Source organism: Culex pipiens, chromosome 1 (genome assembly GCF_016801865.2).
Source record: "Culex pipiens pallens isolate TS chromosome 1, TS_CPP_V2, whole genome shotgun sequence".
In the NCBI taxonomy this organism is placed as follows: domain Eukaryota; kingdom Metazoa; phylum Arthropoda; class Insecta; order Diptera; family Culicidae; genus Culex; species Culex pipiens.
The window spans coordinates 136351543-136366351 of record NC_068937.1 but is presented as its reverse complement, the minus strand read 5'-3'; the positions used below and the strand labels follow the sequence as shown (position 1 = coordinate 136366351).

Here is a 14809-nt window from a genome sequence, read left to right as displayed (position 1 = left end):
TATCATTTGAAAAAGGTACCTCTTTCCGCCAAGATCAAAATCAACTTAAAAAAAGTGTTTTTTTTTCGATTTTTTACCATGACCAAATTGGATGAAAATTGAATTGGTTTCATTAAATGTCTCAAAGCGGGTTGTGCAAGCAGAATTACGTTAATTTGTTCAAAAGTGTTCGAGAAATTACAGTTTAAAGTTGAAAATTTATGGAGCACAAGAGCTACCAAGGGCGTAAGAGGTTCAAATATGAAACTACTACACAACTTTTTTAGCTATGAAAATTCTTTGAACAATTTTTGATAAATTTCAAATTTCCCGGGAATTCCGGGATTTCCCGGGTAATTTGTTGAAAATTTCCCGTTTCCCGGGAAATTTGAAACACCGGAAAATTGGATGCTCTAGTTTTACCCCACTTCCCTTTGTCGTAGAGGGCTCATATTTGGCATGAGTTCATCTCATGTATAGACAAACAAACGCTGAAAGTTTTATCCAAATCGGAGCACCTCGATACGACATGTTACACATTGGTGAAAAACTCACTCTTAAGAATATTGATAAAAATTTAATGATCATCCCAAATATTCAAACTTCAAAAAAAAAAACGTCCCTCAAAAAGTGCAGCCCAATCAAAACCGGAAGCTCACTGGTGTTGGCACACGACGGCCGGCTCGCGTGATACGACTGGCTGCCAAAAATCTGTCATGATTTTAAACAGCACAAAAAACATCTAAATCATCGCATTTTCGAACACGCTTCTGTTCTGACAGACACACACACACGCCACACACTTTTAGGCTGTTTTGGCATATTGAGCCATAAACAACAACTGCACCACAGTAGGCGGCGGCGGCGGCGGCGGCTACGGGTAGAGGGGAACAAGAATTGAACAATAACAACAAGAAAGTCGCACCCAAGTGCCCCTGCACTTGTGAGATGCACTTTTTGCTAGTGCCTTTCACTTTTCTTTTTTTTTTTCTTCTTCCCGGTTGTGGAATGTTTGCGCAAAGATGCACTCTTGTGACATGTGCGTAAATGTCTGTTTACAGTAAATATGGTTTCAGTGTGCTTTTTTTGCTGGTTGTTTCTTAAAGTTCATAAGCAAAAAATGCGTTTTTTCTGTTAATTTAAGTCAATCACATGCAGAAAATACTGCACAGATGGCGATCCTTGCAATCATGAGCATAAAGTGAGATCTGGCTCGTATCATTACACATTTAAGAACAGGGAAATATTAAAAAATTAAAGGATAAAAAATTATAAGGGCAAAAACATGTTTTTTTTTCATATGTATAATCTTTTGTTGACCCATCAGCACGTTTATGCTAAATTATATCCTCTAAACTGAAAACAGTAATAAAAACCTTAATTGAAAGAAATTTTCTGTCAAAAACATTAGAAAAAATATGTGAAGCTAGATATTCTTAATCTAACCTTAGATATGAGCATAACTAGTAATAAATAGGGGGAGAAGTGGTAATATGCACCCCCGGGGCAAAATGCACCCAAATGTTTTTCTCGGTTTTGGAAGAATTTTTCGCGGAAAAAATCATAGAAATTGGAAGCTTAACATTGCTAAACCATGCTAGAAAAATTTGAGCATCGCAGTATCAAAACAGCTCAAGTTATTTGCAACACTTTAAAATGTTGTGTTTTCATCTAATTTTCATTGAACTTTCATTATGGTTTTTGGACAATATAAAAAGCATTTATTGATATTGTAAGTGTTGAGGTATATATAGTTTTTGCCATAATCTTCCTTATTCTGTAGATAGATGAGTTCAAAAACATCCAAAAATGCATTCTTAATTAAATTTCCTGCAAAAAGCGTGGTCGGGGCAAAATGCACCGCTTTGAAGCTCCTTTGTAAAAACAGCGGTGTCATCTAGTGGTGACTAGTGAAAACTGCTTTTACCCGGTGCATTTTGCCCCATGTTGCGGTGCATTTTTCCCCATTGTTGTAGTGCATTTTGCCCCAATGTTGCGGTGCATATTGCCCCGCATGATTGTTTGAAATGAATCAAAAACGTTTTTAGAAATTTGATATTTTCGAACAATTCGTGCTTGCCATTTCATTAGGGCACATAACTTTTTTTTTTTTTTTTAAACTTCATCATCCCGGTACGAGAATCGAACTCACGACCTCTGGATTGGAAACCCAGCACGCCGCTAGTCGAAACCCATCCCCTACCGGTCAGTATTCCCAGTGAGTAGAATTACTCTTTGAAGGGATCTGACTTTGCCGAGCCAGACAGGAATCGAACCCATCACCTTCCGCTTACAAGGCGAAACCCGTAACCTCACGGCCACGGAAGCTCGGCTCAAAACTTTTGTAAACAAGAGTGTGTCCCTTTCACACCTTATGTAAACTGTCATTTGAGTGAAAGAGATACACTATTGTTTACAAAAGTTATGTGCCCTTTTGAAATGTTAGGCTCCAATTTTGAGGTTTTTTAAGACTTTTTTCACATGAATGACGAAGAATAATACTTGTTTTAGAACATCGAACAAAATTCTTCCACAGTAATGCTGTAATGGTTGAGAAATCACAGTTTTCCCTTAGGGGGTGCATATTACTCCCTCTCCCCCAAGTAAGCTGTTTGTATGGAGAGCTAAGGCGGTTCTTCGTAGTTGCATACAATCGCACTAGGGGGAGAGGGTGTAATATGCACCCCCTAAGGGAAAACTGTGATTTCTCAACCATTACAGTATTACTGTGGAAGACCAACTATTATTCTTCGTCATCTATGTGAAAAAAGTCTTTAAAAATCTCAAAATTGTTCGAAAACATCAAATTTCTAAAAACATTTCTGATTCATTCCAAAAAACCATGCGGGGCAATATGCACCACAACATTGGGGCAAAATGCACCGGGTAAAAGTAGTTTTCACTAGTCACCACTAGATGACACCGCTGTTTGTACAAAGGAACTTCACAGCGGTGCATTTTGCCCCGACTACGCCTTTTGTAGAAAATTTACTTAAAAATGCATTTTTTGATGTTTTTGGACTCATCTGTCTATAGAATAATGAAGATTATGGCTAAAACTATCTACCTCAAAATTTACAATATCAATAAATGCTTTTTATTTTGTCCAAAAATCATTATGAAAGTTCAATAAAAATTAGATGAAAACACAACATTTTAATGTTTTGCAAATAACTTAAACAGATTTCATACTACGAAGCTCAAATTTTTCCAGCATGGTTTAGCAATAATAAGCTTCCAATTTCTATGATTTTTTCCCGAACAATTCTTCCAAATACCGAGAAAAGCAGGGGGTGCATTTTGCCGCGGGGGTGCATATTAACCCCTCTCCCCCTAATTATCCATTGAAACCTAACCTGATGCCTGCATTAATTTTGCTGAAATTTCAGCCACCATTTTATTATCAATAGATTCTATGGAATTTCCAAATTGATTTCCACAACATTATAAAAGTTTTTTTTTTGAAGATTGAATGTTGCATACTTTTTAAACAACTTTTGTTTAGGTTTGAAATATTATTTCATGAGGAAGACGATTTCTTACAGCAAAAAAAAATACATTTTAAATCGCACTTGTTTTTGATACTCTTCTATAATGATTTATATTATATTTCATTTGAATTTAACTTAGGAAGGAATGAATAGCGATTTTTTTTAAATTCAGGCAAGAGAACAAAAAAATAATTTGATTCTCAATGTTTCAAATTTAGATTTTTTTCAGTATCCAGCTATTTAAAAAAATGCAGTTTTGGAATTTGAGCTACATTCAGGACATCTCTCTCTCTCTCCTTCTCTAAGCATAACATATTTCACTCTAGCAAACAATTCTTTCATATAGACAATTTTCCTCCCGGCTTTTCCACGTCCAAAGCATGGAGCAGGGAAAATCAACAGTAGCAACTCCATGCTCAATACACAGAGAGGAGTGAAAGAGAGAGAGAGTGTCAACCGCGACCGTCGAGATTCAAACTAAGCAAGATGCCGCACATGTGCGTTCTTATAAAGCAAAAAGATCTTCAAACCCCGTCACACGACACGATCCTTCCCGCCGGCACAGGCGATCTTGTTGGTTTTATTTGGTGTCACTCGTTACGCGACGCCCGGCCCGACAGGACGTGCTTCCCGCTTAGTCATCCGAATCTCTGCGAAGAAGTCTTGGGAGCAGCAGAGGTGCTTAGCTAGATTTTCTCGAGCGCGCGCGATCAGTTTCGTTTCAAGTGTTTCACGTGGGTGATGTTCTAGTGTGTGCGGTTTTTGAAGATGTTCGTTGGTCAAGTGGTTAACGGCAGCCAAGGTGTTGAACAGTTTGATTTGGGTGTGCCGATCGTGAACTTTAGCAACATGTCCTTGCTGACCCCGACGACGCCGGGCATGGTGAAGGATCCGGTGTATTACGGGGAGAGTTGTCCCAGTGCAAAGATGTTCTACGGGGAAGCTCCGAAGATTGAGTGCGCCTTTTCGCCGGGTTCGACCTCGAGTCAGTCGTCGTACGAAGATAACAACGCGATGGTGACGGGAGTCGCGCCGTCTTGTGAAATGTACTCCGGCGGTGCTGGATACCAACAGCAGCAGCAGCAGCATCCACCGTCTTGCATGATGATGCAGCAAAAGTCGGAAGATCTTTACTTCAAGTTCGATCCGGAGTACATCGAAAGGATGCAGTCGTCGGTGTGTCTATCGCCGGCCACCACGATCGCGACTCCGTTGACGTGCAACAGCGTGGTGACCTGTCAGTCCGACTACTTCAACTTCAACGAGGTCAACTGCCAGTCCAAGAACCAAAGTCCCTGCTCGTCACCACCACTCGACCCGTGGATCACCTCATCCCTCGCGATGAACTTCCCAAACATGCCACCAACGACGGTCGTCGCACCCCCATCCGACTCCCCAAAGCACGACAACGTCGATCAGCAGCAGGTCGTCCAACCGCTGCCCTCGATCAAGTCCGCGTTCGGCAACTCGATCCAATTCGACGACGGCACCAAAACTGGCTGCTACTCCCAGACCAGCAGCTATCTGATCGACTACTTCGACACGAGCTTCCTGGACCAGTTCAACCAAAACGTTGACATCGGTTCCAACTCAAACACCAGCAACGCCGACGCCTATCAACACCCGGAGGTCAACTACAACACGGTCGAAGCCGCGGTAGAAAAGCCCAACCGCGAGTTCAAGGACATCTGGCAGCAGAACCCAGAACCCACCCCGATGCCCATCATCAAGCAAGAATCGATCGAGGATGAAAACGAGGAAGTCTCGGGCGATGAAGATCCGGACGAAGAGATGCTCGAATGTCTGTGGACGGATTGTAACCTGCGGTTTCCGAGCCAGGGCACGCTGGTGGCGCACATTGAAAAGTGTCACGTCGAGGTGAAGAAGGGCGAGGAGTTTGCGTGCCACTGGTTGGAGTGTCCGCGACGGTACCGGCCGTTCAATGCGCGGTACAAGCTGCTGATTCACATGAGGGTGCACTCGGGCGAGAAGCCGAATAAGTGTCCGGTGAGTAGTTGGGTTGGAGTTTTTGGGAGAATGGAAAATATTCCGTTTTAGGTAACTTGAGCAAAATTGTTATCTAACTTTGTTTTAATTTGAATTAATTTCCTTTCAAAAGGTTCAGAAAAAGAAGAATTAAAATTAAAAAATCATGGAGCTGCTTTTTGCAGATTCAAATATCAAACAAAATGTTAAAACTGAGTAATCGTGTTTAATTTTATTTTATTTTTCATATAACATAATAGACACTTTGCAAATTCTTTTGATTATTGAGTATATCAAAACATTGTTGAGTCACATTAAAAATGATAATTTGATTTGATCAATATGGCAATTTGGTAAAATGTTTAGGAAATTTTCTTCTGATTCGAAAAGGGGGATATTCGATGATTTTTTTTTCATAATTTCGCATCAGAAACAGCAATCTGACATTTCAGTGCAACTCAAAGATTATTTCTACACAGAAAAAAAAAATCAGGTAAATTTACATCGTTTATGATGTACCAAAAGTGCACGTCATTAATGATGTAAATTTAAATTAGTTTCATTTGAAATTTACATGCCATCCAACGTAAACGAGCCAGGCTAAAAGGGACTTGAAAACATGTAAATTTCCGATGAAATGAACGTAAATTTACCCGAGATGTAAATTTTTTTACCCCGTTGAATTCAGAATCTGATGTAATTTTCAAATGCATTGCGTTTTGTATTGGCACAAAACAGTCTCTAAAATGCATGCTTATGATTATGTATTGAATTAATTTAAGCTCAACACATAGCAAAAGCGCACAATTTAAAGGTTTTTGAAGAACAATACAAGTTCAAGCTTATGAGAAAAAACATCAAAATCTAAATTCAACGGGGTTTGAAAGAGGAATAAAAAGTGTGTTGTCGACAACTTTGCTGAAATCAAAGTGTATTTAGGAAAACATATACTAAAAACTTCTACTTACGGTTTCATTTGAAACGTCATCGGTTGACCATAGTGTACCTGTACTGCATTAACGTGATGATCGATCATGCCGTCGATAAGCGCCGGAATGTCGTCAAACGGAGGTCTTTCAGCTTGCGGCGCTTGGACGAAATCATAGAAATAGACGCCTCCTTGTAGGGTCTTTGCGAGATCTAAAAATAGAGTGTGAAAAAAGTGCAGAGAAATTTCACAATTCAGCTTACCGTTCTTATGAATGGTCTCAACGAAAAAAAATGTCCAAAAAAATATGCTGTCCAGGTTGACACCGTTACTATTCGTGAACAGATGGGCCAATGCGTCACAGGAAGCAACTCTGGACCATAATCTGCAACTAGAAGCCGGCTACGGTCCAGTGCTTGGGAACCGGTAGGAAAATAGCCACGTCCGGAGGTATCTGCTGGTCAGGCTCGTGCAGGTCGTAGTTTATGCAATAACTGTTCATCGTAGACGCCGGATTTCCGAAAACTACGGGATGTCCGAGTTCTAACGATAAAAAAAACTTGTCGGCAGCAATTGGTCCATCGGCTACGACCTACAAACAATCAAAAAAGTCAGTCCAATCTCATCAACATTCGTACCCACCAACATCTCACTCACCTTGGTGTTCTCCACGAACTGTTTGGTGATGATGAGAAAGAACGTCCTTGCATGCCTGCTTGGTTTTGAACCTCAAGCGTTTAACCGAAAATGTTGCACCGAACTGTCCGTCTGCCGGGTGTACAGCCGCGACTCAAGGATCGGCGCCTCCGGTGATGAGCAGTTTTGGAAGTAGCCACAATTCAGCTGTTGGATGACCACCTACAACGGATGACAACGGAGATCTGTACCACAAACACTCGCGATCAGTTGGTTTTAAAAACTGCAGAAAAAAAACAACTAAGCGAAACAAACATTGCACGATAAAATAAAATGAGCACTATTGAGCTGAATTCTGGATATCTTACACGTTCACAAAAATAAATAAAAAATAGTAAGATCGAAAGAATAAAATTTAATTCAATTACTAGTTTTTATCTAGTGTGTAAATGGTGGGTGTCCGTGCTAACCCAGTCTCGAAAACACCAGCTCAGTTCGGCCAGAATCCTGCTAGACATTTTTGCTAGAATGCTGTAAAAATATGAATTCTGCTAGAACTTCGTGACTGAGAATACTCTTTATTCGAGAATTACCCAAAATAAAACTCAAGTGGGAAAAAATAAAGTTAGTTTTGGGTAATAGGCTTTTTCAAGTATGACGGATTAAGTTAAGCAAAATCTGTTCATTTTAGTATTCGCGTGTTTGCTATAAAATATGTTTATAGCACATTGATAGAAAAGTGTTTACGTTTCGTTTCCAACTATTTTGCTTCCGCAACCTTTTTGAAGTAAACAGAAATTAAATAAATCTTTAAATCTCAAAAAATGGTAAGTTTATTATAAATTGTTTGCCGTTAAAATTGAATTCTGACCAGTTATCGCATGCCTGCCATTCAAAGGAAATCTACTCACCGATATTTGTATTTGCCTGCTGGAAATAAAGAAACCTCCAAGATCCGGAAGTGCAGTCGGCAAGTCGTGCGGGTCTCGCGGCACGTATCTCGGGGCAAATTACAAGAAGATCCGCGAAACGGCGCTAGCCATCAAGAAGATGCCGTCGTCACAAGAAGTTCCAGAAGATCTTTTGTCGAAACAAGTCCGTGCCGTTCCGTCGCTTCAAAGGAGGAGTCGGTCATTGCGCCCAAATCATTGGACACGTCCGTCAGTCGCTGACTGAAAATCCACCGACTTCCGGCTGCAGCTCCTAATGCAGATGAACCGTGTCCGCTTCGACGGTCACGGCTGACGTTTCACTGGAAGAGGAGGTCGCAGTAGCCGATGCGTTTTCGGCGACTGGGAAGGCTGCGAGCGGGACAACGGGGTCGGTGGAGGTGTTTGCGGGATCGGTGGTGGCGAGGAGTGTTTCAGGGGTGGGGGTTTCCAGGGCTGCGGCGAGAGGGGCGTCTCCGTTGGGGTTGGCTGGGAGAGGGGCTAGAACGGCTTCGCCGTTAGGGTTAGGGCCAGGGTTGTTGTGGTGGTGGTCGTTGTTTCCGCTGCCGGGGCTGCTTCTTTGTGTTCTTCTTTGGGTTTGAGGGCGTCATGCAGGGCGGCTCCACCGACACCGGCGGCAAGGAAGGCAAGGCGGCATCGGAAGATTGGGGCTGCTCGTAGTGATGGACGACCGTTCCGGGTTGTTGTGGGTAACCTCCGGCCGAAACGGCGCTAGCCATCAAGAAGATGCCGTCGTCACAAGAAGTTCTAGAAGATCATTTGTCGAAACAAGTCCGTGCCGTTCCGTCGCTTCTATGGAGGAGTCGGTTATTGCGCCCAAATCATTGGACTCGTCCGTCAGTCGCTGACCGAAAATCCACCGACTTCAGGCTGCAGCTCCTAATGCAGATGAACCGTGTCTGCGTCGCCGTACGTAACGTGTTCACGGTAGCATCAACCCGTACAGGTCGTCGCCGTGTCACAACAAGCCTTCATTCACCAAGAAGAAGGACGTCGTGACCAAGATCACGGAAAGCGAACCAGAGATGAAGAAGCTGTACATAATGGAAGGGTAACTTATGTAAACAAACGGTGTATCCCTCTCACACTTCATGCAAACAGCTATTCGAGTGAAAGGGAAACATTCTTTGTTTACAATTTTGGAAAGTTAGGCTCAAAATTTGGATTCCTACAAAATATTTGATTCTTAGAAGAGCAACTTACAAAATGTAAACAAGTTTACAAACAGGCAAGCAATCGTTACTTACTCAGCAAATCCATTCAATCCGGATCAGGGAATTCAATACGGCATCTGCACTTCGTTTTCCGGACCAAATGATGCATTCCACTTGCTTAAAACTTTCATTGACGAGCACCAACCTCTAACTGAACAGAACAAGAACGAACAGGTAGTTGTGTTGGCATGTTGTTGTTTTACTTGCTGCTCTTCGCAATTAAAATTACAATCATTTCAAATTTACATTGATGAAATTTCACATTGATTTTAACTTTTACGTGCTTTTTTGATTTCAAATTCACGAAATATCTGGGCCAAAATTTGCATTCACATCAGTTTCATCAATTAAGACGAATTTGACTTTACATGAAGGTGCTTTACGTACAATATAGTAAATTAAATTGAATTTCAGATTTATATTGAGCATGTTTACGATTGAAACATCATTTCAGTGTCGTGTAAATTCACATTTTTTTTTCTGTGTAGAGTTTTTTTTTTTTTTTTGAAAACGTCCTATAAACATATGAAACACAATAGCATATAGGACCTTATCTGAAAAAGTCTAGATTTAATTCTCAAAATTAATTTATTTCGTAAAATCTCGTAACTCTGTTTTCCAAACTTGTTTTGTTTAAAAATGGAATATTCGACTCATATTTTCTAAATTTGGAGAAATCTTAAAATTCTTCCATTGAATTTTGTTACAGTTTTCAGTTTGCTTTATATATATTTTTTTAAAGAAATGTTTGATTCAAAGTTTATTTAGTACTAAATATAATAAAAATGGTAAAAATTTATAAATCTTCGAATTATAAAGATATCCGTGTAAAAATACAGGATTTAAAACACAATTTGTGACCCTTGATTAATTTGGGATTCTTGAAAAAAAGAATAGCTGAAAAGTATATTTCTCAGAGTGCACTTTGTTTGCTTGAAATTCTCACTTAATTTTGACAACAACTTACACCAGGCAAATTTAAATTGACGACTAACAGTGCAATATGTTTTGTTCTGATTGATCATAAAATTAAAAATCTGCTTTTTTGCATGTTGATAATTTGAATTCTTTGAAATTAACTGTCTTAGATGTTAAGACGATAACAATAAGAAAACAATACCGTAAAATATGAAATTTAAGAAAACAATTAAGGTATTGATGAAATTCATGATTATTACAAATTCATCAGAGATCAGTTTAAAACTTCGATTAAAAGCTGTTTCAAAAATGTGAAGAAAATTTCGGTAATTAATGAAACGAAACACTTATTTTTTGAAATTAAAAAAAAAATCAAGCATTGCCAAAGTTGGCAATCGTCTTAATTGGTGATTTGCAGTATAAAAATGGAAGAACTTCTAAAATAACCATAATCTACTATTTTTAACAACAAAAATTGGTTCTAAATTTTTCCACAGAATACTTTTTTTTAATTTTCTTCCATTTTTTAATTCACAAAGACGTTTGCCATATCAAAAAGGCTCAAATTATATATTTCTGTGATTTTTGTTAATTTTCAAAAAAAAATAAGTTTTTTAACTTAACTTTTAATATTAAAAATTGTAAAAAAAAAATCAAATTTAGCACTTTATTTTTAAAAATCCACGTGAAAGGGATGCACTCTTTGGTTATAAATCTATATTGTTCTGCTCGAAGTTATTATTTTCACTACCGAGTTGCAGAAAATAATAAAAAATGCATTTTCAATGAATTTGAAGTGCTTTTTACAATAAGTACTGCAGCCTTTCTATGAAATAAAAGATGATAAAAAAAACTGAATGTTTTTATAAATTTAATTTAAAAGTTTTAACGAAATATGATTTGGGTTTTTTGTCGAACTCTATTTATAATGCAGCGACATTAATTTTGAAATGTTTTTAGTTGACTAAAAATATCTAGAAGGGAATGGGAAGCAAAAAAAGGTAAATTTCAAGCCTAATTTTATTTTTTTTAGCTAAATGATCAAAACAAATTCCCAAAATTTAAAAATAACAATAATTTAGATAAAATTTTATTTTTATTTTATTCTAAAGTGTTGCGTCTATTTTTGATGAGGGGTTTCAAATTTTAAAATTTGTTTAAAGCCACAAGTTTTTTCAATGTAAATTTAAATATTAATCAATATTTTTTTTACTCCTCGATTTTTTGGGAAATTTTTTAAATGAGTGAGGGGGAAGGGGGTCGAAAACAAGAAACAAAAATGCAATGGAAATAAAATGTATAAATGTATAGAAAAAAAGAATGTTCCGTGCAGGATTCCGAGATGTTTTAAATTTAGTATACCATTGGCATTTAGGAAAGGTAAAAAAAAGTAATAAAATGAATCAAAATTTTTAACTGAAACATCTTTAATACCTGAATGTTTTGAAACGGTTTAAAACATGTCTTAAATCATGTTTCAAGTATTCCACAACATTTTTTTAATCTTCAGAAATCTAGATTAAATTTTCAAAACAACCTATCCCTCATGGGTTTCCTATGCAGATAGGGCCTTTTGAAAATTTAATCGAGAAATCAGAAATCTCAGAAAAGCTTAAAAGGTTTGAGGCAAAATAGATTAGAAACAGAAATTAGAAATGTAATAAAAATAATAAATTTTCAATGATTTTTTGCTGTTTGAAAACTTTAACATTTAAGCAAAAGAATCAAGTCTGAAGTTCATTATTGAAGAAGCAAATTTATCATAGTTTGATAACTATTTGCTGCCTTCCAGGATTTAAACTCAAGCCGGAAGTTGAACCTTGAATATGTTTAACACATTTCGTATTTCAAATAGGCTTCAGAGTCTGGAGTTCAAACTTAAAAGCCAATCAAGCCAACATGTGTTCACGATAACTTCGCGCTCAATTTACGACCAATGTCCCCACAAATGCTAATGACCCGCGCTCATGTTTTCTTCCTCATTCTAGTTCGCCGGCTGCGAGAAAGCATTCTCCCGACTGGAAAACCTCAAGATTCACCAGCGTTCCCACACGGGCGAGCGACCCTACAATTGCACGTACCTCGGCTGCACGAAGGCCTTCAGCAACAGCTCGGACCGGGCCAAGCACCAGCGAACCCATTACGATACGGTGAGTTTTTCATCCCCGTTTCAATCTTGAATTATTTTATACTAAAATCCTTGTTTTCCTTTTCAGAAACCCTACGCCTGTCAACTGCCGGGATGCAACAAGCGCTACACGGATCCCTCGAGCTTGCGGAAGCACGTGAAGAACCACGCGTGCAGGACGGAGGGAGGTCAAGGAAGTGGCCGTCGCAAGTCGCACAAGGAAGCGGCGACCAGCATCCTCGCGAATCCACTGGCGTCCGTTCGACGGCACTCGGAATCGTCTGTTCTGAGCCAACAGGAGGTCGTGTTGACGCAGCAGGATTCCGCGATCCCAGTTGGTGGCACCGGGGATGGGGACAGTGTCGAGTTTGAGTTTGACGAGGTGTTTGAGGACGTCCCGACGGCGACCAATGGGGTCGTAACCGTCGTGGATTACAACGGACCAAGCTTGAACGAAGTGAACTCCTGCTTTGGGCGGATGATGCAACCGGAGGACAGTGCGATGGCAGCCGAGGGAAAGACCTGCCAGGACGAGTACATTTCGTACGAGTGCGTGAAGAACTTTTTGTCCGCCGAGGAGACCAGCTACCTGGGGGAGTACGCGATGGAACAATCAACCGCAACGGATAACACTCCGAAGGAGATTCCCACGTTCGAGTACGATTTCTTCAACGGAGTAGTTTAGTAAAAATCCATCATTTTCAAACACTTTTATCTTAGCTAAATGTTAGTCGATTGTAAGATATAGAGAGAGCCACGTGCGAGACAAACCCCGTACTTAAGGTAGCTTTAAAATTAAATGTCGTATCGAATCTTCCAAACAAACTGAAAGTTTACAAATTTTGCTTTATTTAGTGCGTAAGTAAAACGAAAAATACCAAATATTTTTCTCTCTCGTTCTCTGCAACCAGTGCCAATCCAAAGGACATTGCCAGTGTTTTAGCGTGTAAAGTTTACTTTCTAGAAAGGATATCAATGTATACCAAAGCGTTTCTTTTTAATTATTTTGTGTAAACACTGTTATGAGATTATGAAGATTTTTATGAAAAAAAAACAACACGGAAAAATTATTTACCAAAGAAACCAAAGAAAGACACCAAAAATTCTGTTACATGAGTTACGAAAGTTCAAAAAGCGTTTGTGATTATGGTTGATTGACTTTTTTTAGTCTTCCAAAGTTGGAAAACGTCAAAAGTTTTATTTTGAACAGTTTCAAAAAATAGTAGATACTGATGCTAGTAGTTTATATGTATATATTTTTGAAGCTCATTCTATTTTTCGTCCCAATTTAGGTTGGATCTCGTTAGGTTAAGACTAGTGTAAGTAATGATTACAGTTCGGTAAATAAAATAATCGAAATTCAATTAAAGATGTCTTTTATTTTGTTGGCAGAGTCTAGCTTTGTTTCTGCCGTTCTACGCATAATTGTCCCACGTTATTTTTTATGATTTCGGTTTTTTTTCACGAAATGTTTTGGTTTGGTGTTTATTTTCAGAAAACCATGTGGAGGACGATCTGGGAAGTGTGGGAGAGCCTCAGCAGAGTGTGAGAGTAGCAGCTAAGGAACGGGTTCGTTGGCAGCGCATCTGGAGACAGCTCATGACCTGAGGGTTGTCGAGCAGTAAATGTAAAGTAAGTAGCTCGGCTAAGCCCACCGTAATTGTAAAACAAAACAATACGAATCAAATTATTTTAGCCAAGCAACTTCCATGCCAAATTTGATCCGAATCGGAGCACTTTTGATTTGGATATTGCTTGTTTAACGAGGAATCGCTGTATTACAAGGATTTGTAATTTACTGTAATTTAGGATTACGTAATCATGAATAACATCTTCGATTGGAATTGGCTACTACATATGTGTAACTCTGAATTACAAATTGTAAATCTTTAAAATTTGCGATTCCGTCTCCAAACAATTATTGCACTGTCATATTTCCTTGTAACGATTTTTCAAGCACACTCGAATTACTGAATTATAATGAGCCAAATAATTTTCAGTGAGCCTTTTATTTTTTATGTTTTGCCTTTCTTACTAAAGAAAGGTATAGGTTTTACTTTAAGGCTGGACGTCATTTCCATCTTCGTAAATATGTCGATTCAGCATGAATTTTAAGCGAAAAAATCGCCAAAAAATCACACTGCATCGATTTTCGACGCTCTATCGATTCACCTTGACAGAACTCGACTATCTCCAATCCTCGAATTTTGAGAAAATAAATTCCGTGGAGGTCGAGTGATGTTCGTATGTGGTAAAATTTTGCAAAATTTTGTGTCCCGTCGTTCTCAGCTCCCATATATCCGATTTTGATTCTTCTGAATGCAGATGAAAGCTTGTGTGCTGAACCTGGGCGAGTTGCCGCGCAAATTTCGAAATATCCATCTGTAAAATATGGTAAAAAATTTCATTTTCATATCTTTTATTTATCTCGAAAATTTCATTTTTCGAGCTCTACAACATCCCAAATTTTCATCCAGATTCATAATATGGTTCTGGAGTTAGAGCCGTTTGATTAACCTACCATAAGAAAAAAAATCCCTAGAAAAAGGTAAAAGCCCAACTGGTGAGTCAAGTTGAGC

General features: G+C 38.8%; 1 protein-coding gene and 1 long non-coding RNA gene across 2 annotated transcripts; one reads left to right on the top strand and one right to left on the bottom strand.

The window, feature by feature from the left end:
- Nucleotides 1-3928: 3928 nt before the first annotated feature.
- LOC120420738 (zinc finger protein 182-like) lies at nucleotides 3929-13574 on the top strand. Its single transcript, XM_039583832.2, has 3 exons — nucleotides 3929-5477; nucleotides 12091-12252; nucleotides 12319-13574. The coding sequence occupies exons 1-3, from the start codon at nucleotides 4239-4241 to the stop codon at nucleotides 12913-12915; spliced, it is 1998 nt and encodes a 665-aa protein (XP_039439766.1). The 5' UTR covers nucleotides 3929-4238; the 3' UTR covers nucleotides 12916-13574.
- On the bottom strand, nucleotides 5994-7566 carry LOC120420740 (uncharacterized). Its single transcript, XR_005605895.2, has 3 exons — nucleotides 7042-7566; nucleotides 6648-6976; nucleotides 5994-6596 (listed from the first exon to the last, which is right to left on the bottom strand). It is a non-coding gene; the product is annotated as an uncharacterized LOC120420740 (long non-coding RNA).
- Nucleotides 13575-14809: the final 1235 nt, after the last annotated feature.

Bases quoted from the DNA above. Each gene is read 5' to 3' on its own strand.
- LOC120420738 (XM_039583832.2), top strand. From the start codon at position 4,239: ATGTTCGTTGGTCAAGTGGTTAACGGCAGCCAAGGTGTTGAACAGTTT. The intron at 5,478-12,090 runs GTGAGTAGTTGG...TCCTCATTCTAG, and splicing joins AGAAGCCGAATAAGTGTCCG to TTCGCCGGCTGCGAGAAAGC. The intron at 12,253-12,318 runs GTGAGTTTTTCA...TTTCCTTTTCAG, and splicing joins AGCGAACCCATTACGATACG to AAACCCTACGCCTGTCAACT.